The sequence below is a fragment of the Harpia harpyja genome, chromosome 14 (assembly GCF_026419915.1).
Source record: "Harpia harpyja isolate bHarHar1 chromosome 14, bHarHar1 primary haplotype, whole genome shotgun sequence".
NCBI classification, from domain to species: Eukaryota; Metazoa; Chordata; class Aves; order Accipitriformes; family Accipitridae; genus Harpia; species Harpia harpyja.
In genome coordinates, this window is record NC_068953.1 from 7,775,210 (window position 1) to 7,792,199 (window position 16,990).

General features: G+C 49.2%; 1 protein-coding gene across 1 annotated transcript; it reads left to right on the forward strand.

Moving 5' to 3' along the window:
• Nucleotides 1-8,387: 8,387 nt before the first annotated feature.
• OTOP3 (otopetrin 3) lies at nt 8,388-14,991 on the forward strand. The gene is made up of 6 exons (XM_052808180.1): nt 8,388-8,778; nt 9,892-10,028; nt 10,776-10,834; nt 11,473-11,591; nt 12,256-13,187; nt 13,933-14,991. Exons 1-6 carry the CDS (start codon nt 8,388-8,390, stop codon nt 14,101-14,103), a joined length of 1,809 nt encoding a protein of 602 aa, XP_052664140.1. The 3' UTR covers nt 14,104-14,991.
• The last annotated feature ends 1,999 nt before the right edge of the window (nt 14,992-16,990 follow it).

A 16,990-nucleotide genomic window follows, 5' to 3' on the forward strand; every position in this document is an offset into this window, starting at 1 on the left:
AAGGAAGGTGTCCAGAGTAGGATCATGGTAATTACCCTTGGTTCATGCAGAGACTCACCTTCCTTCTTAAAAGCCTGTTCACTCCATGCCACTGATGTACTCTCCAGCGGGTGCTCGGCACCCTTGGACAGTCGGTGCCTGCCTGCATGCAGAGACCCGGTAGGTATGAGGGGCTAATGCAGGCACGGAAGGCAAAGAAAGGGAAACCACTTCAACTTCTGGTACGGCCAGTCGGAAATCACTCCCCTGCAGAGATGTGAAAAACAAACCGGTGACCACCAAAGGCTTTGGGAAACATTTTAATCTTTCCTCTCCGTATTGCCCATTTATGTTGGCCCTCTTGACCCTTCCCTGTATCAGCCCCTGCTGTTATCTTTCCTCTCCAGGGAGATATCACTGCTGCCAAATGGGTTTGCTCGCTGCAGCTTCCTCTTCCCGAGGGGCAGGAGAGCTGTGCATGTGGTGCTGGGCTGGCCCTGATTCAGGGTTGCTCTAAGCACACTTTTTTTCGCAGTTTTCCTGAGTCAGGGCTCAAGAACCATAAAGATTGTATGGGCAATACAGTCTGGGGAATGATAGAGAGATTTGTTTTTCTTTTTTTTAATAGATAATGATTTTTTTTAATATATGAACGTTTTTGTACGCAAAGTTATTTATTGATTTTCACTGTATCACTGAACTCCTGAAGGGACCTTCTGTGCCCTACGACACAGAAATCAATCCAATGCCACAGCCAATTTGATGTCCCATGCCCTGAAGGGATGCTTGCACTGCACCCTCAAGCCTGTGCACGCTTTGAGGCTGTGAGCACAGCCCCGGCACCCAGGGAGCCCCAGTGCACGTTGCAGGGGGGCCCCAACACAGCTTTCTGGGTGCCTGCAGCTCTCCATGAACCATCATATGATGGAGGGGGCTTTCAGAGCAGGACTCTTGGGCTGCAGGAGGTAGAAAAGGGCCCCTCTGCTGTACCCACAGCCCAAGCGGAGCCTCAGAAAGCCCGTGCCGCCAGGTCGGGAGGGTGCATGCCAAAATGACACAGCTGAGCTTTGTCTGTACCTTAAGACATCAAGGTTTACTGTTCCAATAAAAGTTTTATTGTTCCATCAGGGTTTATCATTCCAATAAAGAACACTGCAGAGGTGGCAGAAATCATCAAGCCTTTTCCTACGGACGTGTGTGCATCCGCCATAGAAAAAAATAAAAAAATAAAAAAATAAAAAAATAAACAGAAATCACAGTACTTGAAATGGAGTGATGCGATTTTCTACCCCACAGCCCAGACTGCCGGCCCAGACTGCCAACCCAGGCTCCCACGTTTCAAACCACCTTTCCCCTCCAAACCTAGATCACCAAACCAGAAGGCACTGGTGCCTCTGGCTGGTCTGACACCTGCCTGCCTGCCTGCAGCCTTTCTCTGACGCAGGTAGAAGAGGGGGTAAACCCTGATTTCCCTCACTCCTGCAGGACTGCACTGATCCAGCATCTCTGGGGTGGGTCAGTCCTTCCCTTCGCGAGCCTGGGAGCAGCAAGGCCACCTCTCACAGCCCCACCAACCCTGCAAAGGCCTGCCTCTATTTTTTCCATTGATCTGGTAAAGATACAATCTCTCCCTAGAAACTTTACCTTTCATAAAACAAAAGCCTTATTAATTTCAACTGCAGGAGCCACAGGTTAAGTCAGAAAAGAGACGTAAATGGTGCACAGACGTCAGTCTTACATCCACCCCTACCCATTGTTTTAGCCCAAGCTGCTGATCTCTGACAGAGGCAGAAAACACTTTTAATCACCTACTCTATTCCTGGGGGGCACACCAGGTTTTCCTCCTACGTGCTCGTGCTGGTGCCTGGTCCCACGTTCCCAGGGCTGGGTGTGCCGAGCCAGGCAGGGCAGAGTTTGAACTGCTCTTTTGTTCTGGACAGTAACTGTAGGGGCATTTCTGGGGCTAAATAACTCAGGATGGGGGTAAGGAGAACCCCATGACAGCCCAAGCAGCACTGATACAGGCAATAATCCCAAATCAACCGCTCCAGGGTGGTGGGTCAGCAGCAACCACAACTTCCAACCACAAGCAATCATATTGGGATAAACCAAAACACTCTGGGGACAGCACAAGCTCTGCAAGGACCCCTTGCTAGCCAGAGGCATCTCCAGGCTGCAAGTGCAGGGACGGCAGGGATTTCCAACCAAGGGCTGTGTTCTTCTGCCCTCCAGCCACATACGTGCATCTTCGGAGAGGCAGCAGGTAGGGAAATGGCCATCAGTAAACCCTATCTATGTACCCAAGAAAGGGGACAGAGGGAAGGTGAGCACCCACAAGTCAAAAAAAAAAAAAAACAAAAAAAACCAAACCCTAAGAAAACTCCACTATAAACATGGGCACTGCTGTGTGCTCAAGGATCGTCTACTAGAAGGTATCAGCTCGTGGTCAGTTAATGTGCAAAGGGATGATCTCCAAGGCTGATGGAGAATCAGCCAAATGTCCCTGGGCAACTCCTTAGCACAGCCAGCATCCCAGGCGTGTCACCCAAACCCGGGTGCACCCCTGGAGCAGGTGCTGCCGCATCCTAGTTTCATGGATCTGTGCCCTTCCCTGGGACTCAGCACTGCCAGGCGATGCAGCCGACTGATCCTGGTTGCTCCATCACTACCCCCTCCACTATGGACCCGGGACACACACCTCCTCACAGCCCAGTTAAAGAGGGGGACATCTCTCTGATGGTGAGTTTTTATGGAAGGGGAGAACACCCCAAACGCAGAGTACCTGAGTAGCATCAAGGGGTCCCACTTGTTCCTTTGTACACATGTCCTTGTGACAGATCCCTGCAGAAAAGCACTGCTGTTAGCTTCAACTTCCATGCCTGAAAAGAGGGAAACTGAGGCACAGGAGCTGGGTGAACAGAAAGCCTGTGTCAGAGCAGAAAATGAGGCTGGGCCTCAAGGCCACCAGCAGCAAGCATCCCGTTGACTGCTCCTGCCATTGCATCAATTACGGAGCGGAGATCAGATCCGCATTAGGGGATGGGGAATGGGGACAACTGTGTGCCTCGGGGTGACTGTTTAAATGGTAGCTGCTGCAAATGAAGAGCTACAGGAAAGCCAAGGGCTGCCCTGGAGCTCTCACATCTTGCCAGGGGCTTCCAGTTTCCCTCGCTTTGGTATAAAAGTCACCTTGGCCCCCCAGGGATCTGAGCACCTGCTGTGCTGCAGGGGTTTGGTGGGAGCACTGAACCCCACCAATAAAAAATCACTCCTCAAGGGATGCCAGCGTTAAGAGCCCAGCTCTGGTCAAGCTCAGGGAGCACCAGCCCTGCACATCCAGCCCCAGGACTTGAGCCGCTGCGTGAGTGCCAAAAAGGTCTTGATGCAGACCCTGGCCTGAGGCATGCGGTGCTAGAGCCAGTGAGAGCAGCAAGAAGGGGAAGAGATGAAGAGAAGGACATCAGAAATAACTGCTCAGAAAAAAGCAGGGAAGGCCATAGCCAAGGCCAGAACTGAGTCATCATCCCACCGCTATCAGGGTTTTGCATACCCTCCTCTGCTTCTCAATCATCTGTTATTTGAAGGTAAGTTTTGTTTTATTAGGGAAAAAAAAAGCCTTTTATCTGGGTGATTTGCTCTGAGGTGTGTCAGGGACGGGAGAGGAATCCAAGTTACTTATTACCTGCCAATGCAGCAGCTGAAAAGTGGATGCACTGAGAAGGTCACAAGGCTGGAGATGAGAGATGGGTTTGCAGCACAAGGCAAGGTGCAGCCTGAGAGCAGGACGGGCTGTGGGATGTGCTGGGAGCCAGGGCAGGAGGTGGTGGCAGAGGAGGCACTTCCCAGGGACCAAGGCAGTCATCCTTACCAGCAAGGAGCAACTCAACGCAGGCAGGAGGCCGAAGCGACCTGCACCGAGGGCCAGCGGGGAAAACTCCGAGCCGTGCTTCACGAGTGGAGCCAGCACATACCCACAGAGCCCACCTGCTCCCTGTTCTGATTTTGGCTGGGATAGAGTTAATTTTCTTTCTAGTAGCTGGTATAGTGCTATGTTTTGGATTCAGTATGAGAATAATGTTGATAACACACTGATGTTTTCAGTGGTTGCTAAGTAGTGTTTACACTAAGTCAAGGATTTTTCAGTTTCTCATGCCCAGCCAGCGAGAAAGCTGGAGGGGCACAAGAAGTTGGGAGGGGACACAGCCAGGACAGCTGACCCAAACCGGCTAAAGGAATATTCCATACCATGTGATGTCATGCCCAGTATATAAACTGGGAGGAGTTGGCCTTGGGGAGGATCGCTGCTCAGGAACTAACTCGGCATCGGTCAGTGAGTGGTGAGCAATTGCATTGTGCATGACTTGTTTTATATATTCCAATTCTTTTATTATTATTGTCATTTTGTTATTGTTATTATCATTATTATTTTCTTCCTTTCTGTTCTATTAAACTGTTCTTATCTCAACCCATGAGTTTTACTTTTTTTTCCCTGATTCTCTCCCCCATCCCACTGGGTAGGGAGAAGTGAGTGAGCGGCTGTGTGGTGCCTAATTGCCGGCTGGGCTTAAACCACAACACCGCCTCAGCGCAGGACAGCGCTAGGGCAGTGCAGCATGGCTCACCCACGTTGGATGAGGCTGCTCTTTACAGTCGCCCCAAAAAGTGCTCACTCACCCGCCCCGTAGGAGACGTCACTGGCGCGGTTATCGGCGAAGAAGAAGGAAGGGTGTGGGCTGGCCGGGGAGTCGCGAGGCAAACGGCGTTCCTCAGGCGGCCTTTGGGCAAACACAGCTGCTGGGCACGAACCTCCTTCCTCCCCAGGGTCCTGTTTACAGATCCGCTTAGCCCAGCCTAGGTGTTATTACTGCTAAGTACACAGATAACGCCATTAATAAGCACACTGCTGATAGCAGAGGGGCAAACGTCACTCCTAATGTTTAGCAGCTTTCTCTCAGCCTCTGAGTAAAGGCAGCTTCTCCAGGGCAGAGCTGGGCAGTGATTTACGTGATCGATTCATGTAGTTCAACTCATCCTCTCCCTTTCTGTCCCTCTCCTGCACGCTTGCTTAGTTAATGACTTGGTTAAACTTGTGTCAATGCATTCAAGTTAAACAGCTGCTCGTCTTCAACATAAAGGCCCAATTAGGAGGATTAACCAGTCTCCCAGGGCTTGACAGCTCCTCTGGGTTCAATCTCAGCTCCAAAGCCAGGAGAGGGCAAGCCAGGGTAGGAAGGATACCTCATCTTTGCAGCCCAGATGCACAGTCCCATTGGCAAAACCACTGGGGCACAGCAGACTCCAACATTTTACTTCAGGCCCATCTTTAAAGCAAAAACTTCCAGTTTCACACAAACTTCTTTTCCCCAGGATATATTCAGACTCCTGGCCTCCATTTCCCAGTTCTGCACAGTCACCCCAATTTAGGACCACAGCACTGAAAAACAGCCAGGTTTGTTAATGTCTCGCATGTAAATCTTCAGCTTTGTTCAACAAAGAGGCCAATACTTCTTGGGAGATCCCAGTTCCCTGCTAAGCTCTACAATGGGGTCTGGAGAAGAGCCAGGCACCCAAAGGAGAGCCCAGTTGCACTCAGGGGATCCTAGAGCATCAAAGCAAGGAGCAAGGACACGGTCATCCAAGCAGGTTAGAGATGCTGATGCTTTGGGGGAAGGCAGAACAAATCTAGCCATGGGTATTCATGAAAACCTGCCCAGATCAGAGCATCTGGGCTCCACCACAACAGTGTAAGGGTTTGGTCAGACATTAAACATGACCATTTTGCTGGCAGACATTAAATGCAACAGTTGCATCAGAGCACACTGGGTGTTCTCGCCCAGGAGCAATGGGCCTCTTTCACTCTTGTTTTCCGTCCCTTTTATCACACCCCCACGCATGATAACCTGTGCTCCCCCGACCACTCCTACCCCTAATCAGCTTCTTGGGAAACGTTTCATGGCTCCAAATACCCAGCTAATGTGTTTGCCAGCTGCAAGAAGCCCAGGGCTTAGGGGTTCATTCTGGGACACACAAACAACGCCTCCCCTTCCATGGAGAGGTCCATCCTCTCCTGATGAACCCTCTAGGTTCACCAGCTCAGCCAGGAATGCCTAATCCCCATTGCCAGCCATAAAACCAAGGGGATCAGCTCACCACAGAGTCCCAAGACAGAAATCAGTTTGCCCTGCAACAGGAGAGGGAACAGGGACAGCACAGCTTGGACCTAAAGCATCCCCGACCCCGCATGGCTGAACCTGTGGGGTTTGCACATGAGGGTCTGGCTCTGAGGTCAACATTAATAGGTCATAGCTCCCACACCCAAAAGAAGCAACCTTTCTGCCAGAAGTGCATCAAATTGGCATCGTCCTTGCACCTAGGCTGGACCGTGAGTTTTGCCTGTTGGATCAGTTTGGGTATCTGTGCCCTGGATAAAGGCACAAAGTAATGGTACACTTGAGAAAAAAAATCTTAGGATCTACCTAAAAACAAGGGAGTGGGGAACTCAAGTGGATTTTAGTCAAAGCAGTGTGGCTAAGCACTCCCAGCACAAGCCTGTGCCAGGAGATTAGCTCTATACCTGCCTGAGCCATGGCACAAATTAATCACCACAGCTTGTGGTTTTACCAGTTGGCATATCCTGTGCCAAGGCCGTTGACATGGGACAACCCAGCAGGTGTATAAAGGAGCTGATCCCCATTGGCTGCCCTTGGCAGAGCCGAGAGCTTCTCACTGAGTAATTAATGTAATGACAATAATAGACTAAAAGTAAACAAGGTGGAGAACAAAAATCAATGGGCTGGGAGCAGAGGCCGCATTCAGCGGGGAGCAGCCCCGACAGCTTCTGCCTGCGCCTTGGTCCATCAGAAAGACTCACATGCATCCTGGTGGCACTCCAGCGAGTGGTTTTAACATCGGCTGCTCCCACTCGGCAGGCAGCAGGAGGCTGCAGGGAGGTAAGGGCTGGGGCTTGGCTGCTCTCAGCAGCGTACAGCTACGGGGTCAAGAGGTTGGGTCCATGGCAGCAGCTGCTGTGTGCAGCCTTGTCTGGGCGCTTGGCTACCTCCTGATGCAGCCTGGATGGGTTTCTGTCTGATCCTTCTCATTTTATGACCTCTCCCCTCCCTCCCCTCAGCCCAAAGCAGAGGAATTATGGCCCTAGGAGAGGGGAGGGCATTTGCTCCTGTGCTACTAAGTTAGGAGAGTTTTGGAGCCAAACAGGGAAGAGTTTAGGACCAATTTTCACTAAAAGAAGTGCACTGAATCCCCAGAGACCAGAGGGAGATGGAGCACCTCAGTGCACGTGCAAAGGAAGAGGGAAGCACTGAAATTTCAACCCCTTCTCAGACAACTTCTCCCGCAAAGCCCCAAGACAGCTATGTATAATTCCCCCCACCCTCAAACCCATCTCAGGGGTCTGCTTTCACTCCAGCCACCCCCCACCGCAGCCAGAGTCATTCCCTGGAGTGAAAGCACCTTTCCATATATCGAATCTATAGAGAGGCTGATCTTGCCCAATTGCTGTATATAAGCAAGGAGTTTCCTCTCTCATGGGCAAAATGGTCCTACCGAGATTCTTCCAAAAGCCGGATAGAAAAGCTCCCAGGCTCTGGCTGTCTATCTGGGCCAATCCTTCAAACTCCTCTGTGTCAGTGTGCTCACGGCTCTGTGCATTTTCGTCTTTGTTACAAGTAGAAAAAGAAAGCAAGCCAGGTATTAACTTTGTCCCAGTCTCAGCCAGCCTGGGTGGGAGGTTCGATCTTTTCTGAGCAGCTTAGATCAAAACTTACAGACCCTCTTTTTTATTCTTTCCAGCTCTGCCACAATTTGTGCGACCATACAAGGAGCATGGTATAACTCACACAGCCCAAAAACCACAAGGAAGAGGTTGGACCCATCAAATAAAATCAAACAGCTCTGAATTTTAGAGCAGATCTGAACTCGCTCTGTATTCTCACCTAATCCTTACAGCAACAAAGGGAAAGGAGGAAACGGGAATCCAGGGCTGTACGCAGAGGAGGTGTGAAAGGTGAGGATTGGAACTGTTTGGGCACCTCTGGTCCCAACAACTCCAAGTACTGGCGGGGCAGGGCAGACACATCAAATACCCATTTTAATGCAGGAGCCTTTGGACAGCTTTTAGCAGAAGGGCCTTTTCCCAGTGCCCTGCAACAACTCTGTCTACCAGGAAATTTTTAATGCCTTACCTGGGCTAAAGACCAATCTCTTTTCTCCCTCTCATCCAGCTTCTGGAGAGGGAAGGGGAAGCTGCAAAGCAAGGAAGGGAGATCACCACCCAAGTGGCTTTTACAGCAGAGCACACAACCTCTCATCTCAGCATGTCCCCCACCATCTCTCTTACTTTAAACCTCCCCTTTGTTCAATGCAGCAGGTGACCCCCAGGCAGATGAGCCATGTCGGACAACAAAGCCTCAAGGCAAAAGCCCTGCCACCACTGCAAGAGCAGGCCAGTGTCAGCCCCACCAGACACCTCCACGATCCACTATGAGAAGTTCTGGCTGTACCGTCACTGCTCTTCAGTGCAGCAGAGGGACAGGCAAGCTCAGAAAGCTGGGCAGCTCTTCTCAGGGCTGCTGGCCATGAACGTGGTGTTTCTGGGCAGTGCCTTCATCAGCAGCGTGATTTTCAACCATGTGGCCATCACACTGGCAGACGTCTGGATCCTGCTCGCCATCCTCAAGGTCTTGTGCCTGTGCTGGATTATCTACTACCTGCTGGGCACCAGTCGGCAGCCGCACGCAGTGCTGTACCGGGATTCCCATGCTGGGCCGATCTGGATTAGGGGTAAGTTCTGCTTTTATTTATCATCTCGTGCCTTTCGCCTTCTTCCCAGTGGTTGGAAGATAACGAAGTTCTTCCCCTACTACTAAAAGAGCTAGAAGCCACAGTAGATGTTGTTAGGGCATTGGAAATCTCCCAGTGCCCTTTCAGCTTGTGGTGCAAGGCTGGGGGAAGACAGGGGCATAGTGGAGGCCACAGAGAAGAACCAGAGCACCCAGGAAAGTCTTGAACTGGGCTTCCCTTCAGCCTCCAGTCCAACTTCACTCTGTGGTCCCTTCCCAAAGCACAACCCAGGCATGTCCCACTTGCAGCCCAGCAACTAAGCACGGTGGGAGAGACTTAGGAAAGGTTTTGGGCATGACCACTTTGCAAAGTGAGAGGAGAACCACCACGTATACCCTCTAAGGGCATCAGCAGCCCCATGCCACCCTTGTCCTTGTTTAGCATCACAGCAGCCTTGCTTCCAGGGGAAGATTGCTGCCCAGTGAGTCACATCCCTGTGTCACCCAGGCTTTCCTGGGAGATTTCCCATCAGTAGTTGCCCCACTTCATGAAATTACACTTCTCCAAGCAGCCCTGCCTCTGCTCTATTATGGAGTTTCTAATTAGTGCACGGTCTTGTTAACTAAGCATGGAGAATTAAAGGGAAGAAAGCTGCAAGGTACCTGAGTACCTAAAGCTGCAGAGAGATGTCCAAGGCAAAAGGGAGAATCAATTAAAGGGACCTAACTTGTGCAGACTGGTACTGCCAAAAGCCTCAGCACACCTGCATTCATCTTGGGTTTTTTCCACAAGGCAGAAACATCACCTGCCGTTAGCTTACCTCTGTCACTCCAGATTGCACAGAAAAGGCTAAAACCCCAATTCCCACCTTGTATCAAGCAGAAGAAAATACCTTGTGTTGTCTGAACTCCTTAAACCAGCCAAAGCACACAACCAAGTTCAGGAACCAGGCTCCCCTTTTCCCCCTTCTCTCAAAATCATGAGACTTCCAAATGGGAAGGCCTCCAGCTCCAGCCAAAACCGAGAGGCATGAGGGCTTCAGTCCGCAGCCAAGCTCAGATGCTCCACAGACATGTCTCTGTTTATTTACTGGTGCTCTTGCTGTTTGCCCAGGGTCAGTGCTGCTGTTCGGCAGTTTCAGCATCCTCCTGAACGTGTTTCACATCGGCTACAGTGCAGTTCTCATCCAGTGCAAATCCAGGGTGGAAATTGTGTTCCCCAGCATTGAAATCCTTTTTATTTGCACCCAGGTACTGCATGTTACCCTTCTGGAAGCTTGCTTATTTTCTCTGTCCCATTCCCGGGAGCCCAAGGCGTGGGGGGAAGTGGGGAGACTTGAGAAAGTGGGTGCACATAAGGCATTCTCATGAGCATTAAAGTATCCACTTCAAATACCACCCACACTCCTCACGTGCCAGATTAAGAGACAAAGTAGTAAGATTTAGAAAGAAAACACACTAGCAATACTTGACATACTGTAGGATCCAGAGGAGTTTGTTTTGGAGCAAAGTAGGGAGAGAGGAGAGGAAATTTCAGATTTTGCCAGAGATGTCTTTGTACCAGTCTGAGACCCAGCCTCTCTCTTTATTTGCGAATGCATCCCCCCAACAAAATCCTTTGCACGCGAAAATATCTCGCACCATTTGCAACTCATTGCTCTGATAGCAACCCTCTTCTTTCTAGACCCAAAGCCACATTTAAAAAGTAAACTAGTTCCCATCTCAGCAGCAAATATGCACATATATACAAGACAGAGAAAAGCAGATCTCCTAGATCTGTATTAGGTGCAGGCACACACATGCTACAGTCACCTAAGGATGCCAGCACATGCCTCAACACTGAGATGCAGGTGCACACATGCCCCTGCACTGCTTGCACAGAGGCAGGTTTGCTCCCACTCAGACATGTGTTTTCTTGCCTGCCTGTCCGTTTCCGCCACGTGTGCGGCAGGCTGCCAGCTTCACCCTGCTCACGTCATTATTGTTATCAATTTGCAGGCTTTTTTTCTGTGGCGTCACTCTAAGGACTGCATTCAAGTCCAGCACAACTTCACCAGGTACTAAGAAAGGAAAAACACTGCCTTCTACTCCTCTAAAGAAACCCTCCCTTTCTGTCTGCTTATGACCTTCGTTATTCCCGCTAGAACTGTCTTCATCTGATCTTACACTGACTCTCTATATTCTGCATCACACAAGAACCAAGCTATGAATTGATCAGACCCATCCTCCTTCCATTGACCTAGGCTCACCAGCACCCTTCGGTTTTCACTTGTGCCTTGGACTGCTGCAAAGCTTTTTGCTTCCTCCTAACCCCAAATACCTTCCTGCTGCATGGCTCGGACCAGTTCACCGAGTGGAGGATGAGGTGGGCTGGCCTCCCCATTCCTATCACCGGGAGATGTCTCAGCCTTCCCTCCCTCAACTGCACCCAGACCTAGGCCAGTTTCACCAGCAAGCCTGGCATTGCCTGCCCTGCTCCTTTGCAAATGGCCAAATGGGTACGTCCTCAGCCATAGTTGTGTGTACAAAGTCACGCACCAATGTCCATACGCAGAACGGGCACAAATGCACTGTGTTTGCATGCATCTGCGTGTGGGTAAGCAAGAAGCAAAGGGCAGCACCACATGGCAGGTGGACACACATCAAACAATCTCCACAGGCAACATACTGCAGAAGTGCCTTTCTCTTCTCCCAGGTGTGGGCTGATGTTGACCATAGCCACCAACCTCCTCCTCTGGCTCTTGGCCGTGACTAATGACACCATTCACATGGAGATTGAGTCTCAACTGCGTGAGGTGGAGCAGCGATTTGCAGGCAAGGCTCCTTTTTCACATCCCTGTTTGTGTTAGGCTGACATAGATTTCCAGTGAGACAACAGTTCTTGATCTCAGTGATGTAGGTATCACAACCAGTTCCCCCAAATGCTGCAACTCCCCTGTTATCGGAGGTTGTCTCAAGGAGATGGGCTGCAAGGGGAGAACATCTTCACCTGGAGGGGGTGGGATCTGCTATGAAACCCTGGAACTGAGGGCTAGCAAAGGAAAAGCCCACCATAAATTAGCATTTTTGCTCACATTTACCTGTTGACTGCAAGCAAAAGATTGCCAGACTAGAAGAGACTCACATAACTGCTGTGCTTTTCTTTCTGAGGATATGGGGAAAAAAAGGGGGAAACATATTCCAAGAGTAGACATAGAGGAAACTTCACTGTGAAGGAAGGGGGGTGTCTCTCATCCAGCACCTATGGTGTTGACCAGAAGGATCACTACATATTTGGGAAAGACATTTGCTAAACCTTGTTATTCTGAATCCTCGCAGTCTTGAGGACCGAGTGGCAGTCAATTAACTTCCTACTGATCACTGTTTCTGAGATACATAGAGACAGGTGTTGTGCCTGCACACAGGAAACTCCCAAAGATAGCCATGAAATCCAGGCCATCTCCCTTATAATTGTTGCCGCCTTCTTCTTAAGCTCCAGGCAATGAGACTACCTCGTGCACATGCCCAAACACAACTATCTGCAAAGTCTTCCAGAAGGGCTACATCCTGCTCTACCCCTTCAACACTGAGTACTGCCTCGTCTGCTGCTCCGTGCTGTACGTCATGTGGAAGAACGTGGGGAGACGCATCAGTCACCACCACGTCCCTCACATCAAGCCCAAGTTCAAGCTCCAAGGGGTGGTCTTTGGGCCACTGCTGGGCGCCGCTGCTGTAATCATCGGGATCTGTGTCTTCATGATGTACCAGATTCAGGCCACCGGCTCAGCCGCCAACCGCCAGGTCTTCGTGATGTATTATTCCTACTACATTGTGCTCCTGCCCCTGATGAGTGTGGGCGCAGTGATTGGGACAATCATCCATGCCTTGGAAAAAAGGGAGCTGGACACGCTGAAGAACCCAACCCGCAGCCTGGATGTGATCCTGTTGATGGGGGCAGCCCTCGGCCAAATTGGCATGTCCTACTTCTCCATTGTTGCCCTTGTGGCCACTGACCCCAGGGACCTGTTGAACAGTCTCATCCTGTCCTATTCGGTCCTCCTCATTTTTCAGAACATCACCCAGAATGTCTTTATCATTGATGGGCTTCACCGGCAGCCCTCTGTAGCAGCAACTGAGGCCAGACACACAGGACACGCTAGGCAGCATGCAGCGGCTTCAGAGCTACCTGGCGAAGAGGAAAACACAACAAGCAGCAAACAGGAGCACACACAGGTATCTCCTAACAAAGAGGAAGAAATTGAAGAGGAGCAGAATCATGAAGCCTACGACCAGAGACGAGTGAGCATGCTAGAGCTAGGACAGGAGATCCGGAAAGTTTCTCTGTCCTATATCCATAGCTACTCTCACCTGAGTTGGAAGAGAAGAGCATTAAGGGAGATCTCATTCTTCTTGGTTTTGTGCAACATCATAGTAAGTATTGCTCTTCCTGCTACATCACAACTTGGCTGAGCCATGATCACCTGTGATACAGATATGCTCTCCTTGTCTTTCTCTTGGGCCACTATTCCAGAAAAGAAACCTTTGCCTACCAAGTTTCAACTTGCTGGTGAGGCAAGTTAAGACTGATTTTGCTGTTAATACCCCACTCTCATAATTACAAGGTCTCGTTTTTTAACCTAAGAGTCAAACATGGTTAGGTTTCCTGGGTGCAAGAAGGAGACAGCTAATAAATCCTTACATGCCAAAATCTTAGCCTCTGAAAAAGTTATCAAACTCATTAAGGGTGTTTCATGAGATTGGTGGAGAAAAAAGGCATCAGCAGCGAGTCTTTGTAAACATGAGTCTCCAGGATTGAAACACACCCAATAAAGTAGACTGTGCTCTGGGATCTTGAATCAACATGGATCTTCACTGCAGCCTTAATCCAGTGAAAACAAATTGGCCAAGGAAACAGTGAAATTCTGTAGAAAGAGGAAGCTGGCTGGGGCAGAACGAGGCTATCATTAGGTTTTCCAAGAATTCAACAGTATTTGACATATAGCAAGGAGTCAGCAGCATAACTAGGGGATTTTCCTTCTCTTCCCTGGCAGGGAGACTCCTCTGATAGTCTTGAAATATTCCTACAATGACTTGAGCCAGTGCTGAGATTAGAATGCAGATAGGAGACAGTTTGTCATCCTCTGATTTCTGCTCTTTTTTCCTTACACCTCTTTAGCTGTGGATCATGCCTACATTTGGGGCTCACCCCGTCTTCGAGAATGGACTGGAAAAGTCATTTTACGGCTACTCCACCTGGTTTGCAATCGTGAACTTTGGCCTCCCACTGGGTGTGTTCTACCGAATGCACTCCGTCGGGGGACTCCTGGAGGTCTACATCACAGCCTGAATCAAGCTGACTCCCTGCCCCAGAGGCTGGGGTGAAACAATGATGCTGAACAAAGATGCAGTAAGCAGTGGATATGCACATGGAAGCTTTTAAGCTTTTTCCCTCTGCCTTCTGCTTCAACTTCTCCTTGCACAACATCTCCGTGAGTTTCAGAAGAAAAGGAGGTTGTTTTATATTATCATTTTTTCTCCATAGAGAATAGACTTAAAGCCCATAAACAAACCGTCTTACTACTCTAAGGAAGCATGCATGCTGGTACTTATCAGGGTCTGCCAGTGGATGCTGTATGGTAGCAAGTGGGACTTTACCAGCTCCTATTGAAATCTTCTAGACAAAAGAATGCAAGAGCAGCCTTCAACAAAAGCACCAAAGATTGACCTGCACTCCACAGAACTTCAAAAATCCACAAAGACCACCAGCCACACCACTGCTCACCAACCCACCATCCTGCAGCACAGAAGAGACCTATCAGTACCAGCCACACTAGAAGCACATACAGCCACAGTCATTCAGAAATGAACCAAACATACACTTTTTACATGTAATTTTCAAAAAGATGCTGGTAGTTGCTTTAATGGTCAGAACAGGGACTATTTCTGCTTGTTCCTGCTGCCAACATCTGGCACATCAACTTGCACAAGTCCTGTGGGACCCAGCCCCACTGAGTGCCAAGCTCTTGCAGCTCTCAGTATTGAAGAGCAGGACAGGCCTTCAGACCTGCACCAGTTCAGTGCATCTTTTCCCATTATCCAAAATAGAAGCTATAACATTACCTTGCCTTACTGAGAATAAACACTATTTCTCCTTGCAGGCACTCAAAGAGCCTCAAGTGAGAAGCACTAGAGAAGTACTAAGGCTGATCTTTACTTGATGCTACTCATGCATGATGTTATCACCAGCGTGTACTAGCAAAGGTCCCACCCTTGCACACACACAGAGCTAGTTCAAGAAAGAGCTACTGCCAAATCTACTGTGAATCCCGCCCCTACCCCAACACTTCAATCCTCACTGCCGCTTTGCACATCCACAAACATTTTGCAAGGTGCACTGTGCGTAAGGGAACACGGTTGCACAGCGTGGTGCCTGATCAAAGACCCGTTAGTATTTGTTCCATAGGAGATGCTTGCTTTGAAAGCACATGGGAGCGCAAGGGGGCTTGCGCCTATGGGTCCCAAATACAGAGCCTGATGAATGGAAATAAAGAGAGATTAAATTTTTATGTGTATCTTGTGAAATCTCTGGGTCTGATCTACACTCACTAAAGACCAGACTCAAAGCCAACTGACACTGACTTACACCACTCTTGCATTCAGAGGTTATATGAGATTTAAGGGCAGGCCTTGTTTTACAATCAAAATCTTTCATGACTCTTAAGCAAGGCCAAAGTAGCATGGTACAAAAGGCATCTACGTTATTGCTTCTGTTCCTCTATAAATCAATCCCCAAAGCAGTGTGGGCTTAGGATCGGAGCCTATTTATGGGGGTTTTTTTGGTGACCCCCTAGAAAAGCAAACTTTCCCAATACAGTAACAGTGGTGAGAACTAGAAACTCCTGACCACACACATCCCACCCCCCTTAGGATTCAGCATTCAGGCAATGACAGCACCTTGCCCTGAAACTGTAAGTGAGAATGACTGCATGAGCATGAACTTTGCCCAGTAAGTGTTTTTACTTAGTCCTGTGTCAACAGAAATATGTCATGAGAAATAACAGCTGGATAAATTAGGCTCCAATAAAGTTAATTATTGTTCTCATGTCACAGTTTGTACCAAGGGATCTACAGGAGATACATGCCAAGGTCTAGCCCTTTCAACTGATGAACATGATCTCAAACCTTCTTCCTAGTTATTGACAGCCTAGAGACAAGCAATGGTGTACTTGATGGGCAAACCCATGACCTGGATTTTATCTGCAGTGTAATAGATAAAACACTGTTCAAGTTACTGAGCCTCAACTGATCAGGTGACTTTGGAGGTCTCCCACCGAGATATAAATACCAAGTCCCATAGGTACTATGTGGAAGTATGGACTGAAAGAGAAGTCAGCTTGTGACTTCTTGCTGGTAAACAGATGGGCTACCTGAATACATGATTAGCACAAACAGGAATGAAGCCCACCAGCTCCAACTCCTACCCACAGCCACTATAGATCAGATAAGTGGTCAGGCCCTCTGTGTCCTTTCCTATCAATGCCTAGTTCTAACACAGCAGATGAAGGTCAGAAATCCCACAACGGTCAACAGTAAGAGCACTCTTCCAGGCCAAAGAGAAACGTAGGGTCCAAGGTTTCAGCCCCTTTACTTAGGAGGGTTTTGTCTCTGGAATGATTTGTGTCTACCTCCAGGAGGGGTAAAATGATGAACATGCAGTTTGCACGCAATTAAAACTGCCTTCGGCTCCTTCACAAGACTGACAGCAGGGGTGGGCACAGTAAACTGAAAGCCTAGTGAGAAGTGAGCTAGCCTGACTCCTGAACCCAACACAGCCATGACATGTCAGTGGCCCACCTGCTCCTTTGTCATCTGCCATCCATGCATGACTTCCAGACCTCTCCCAGGGCCAGGGTGCCTGTTTTATGGGTCTCGACTGCACAAATGTTTTAGTACATGGTTCACAAAGTCAGAAGACTTCATTCTGTTTGATCTAGTTCTTTTTCTGTAGCCTTTGAGGCAGTTACCTTTGATGATGTCTCATGCTGTAAACACAGAAATGGCCAAAACACACAGTTCAGGCTCATTTTCCAGAGTCCAATCTTCATTTCTGATCACAAAAAAAATCCACACACTGCAGAGGAAGCCAGCACATGGTCTCTTAGTAGCACAAATCACCCCAGCATAAGACAAACAAGATTATAAATTCTCTCTAGGGAAAAAAATAAGCAACGAAC

Coding starts and splice junctions, on each gene's coding strand:
- OTOP3 (XM_052808180.1), top strand. CDS start 8,388: ATGTCGGACAACAAAGCCTCAAGGCAAAAGCCCTGCCACCACTGCAAG. Junction 10,029..10,775: donor TCCTTTTTATTTGCACCCAG/GTACTGCATGTT, acceptor ATCAATTTGCAG/GCTTTTTTTCTGTGGCGTCA. Junction 13,188..13,932: donor TGGTTTTGTGCAACATCATA/GTAAGTATTGCT, acceptor ACACCTCTTTAG/CTGTGGATCATGCCTACATT.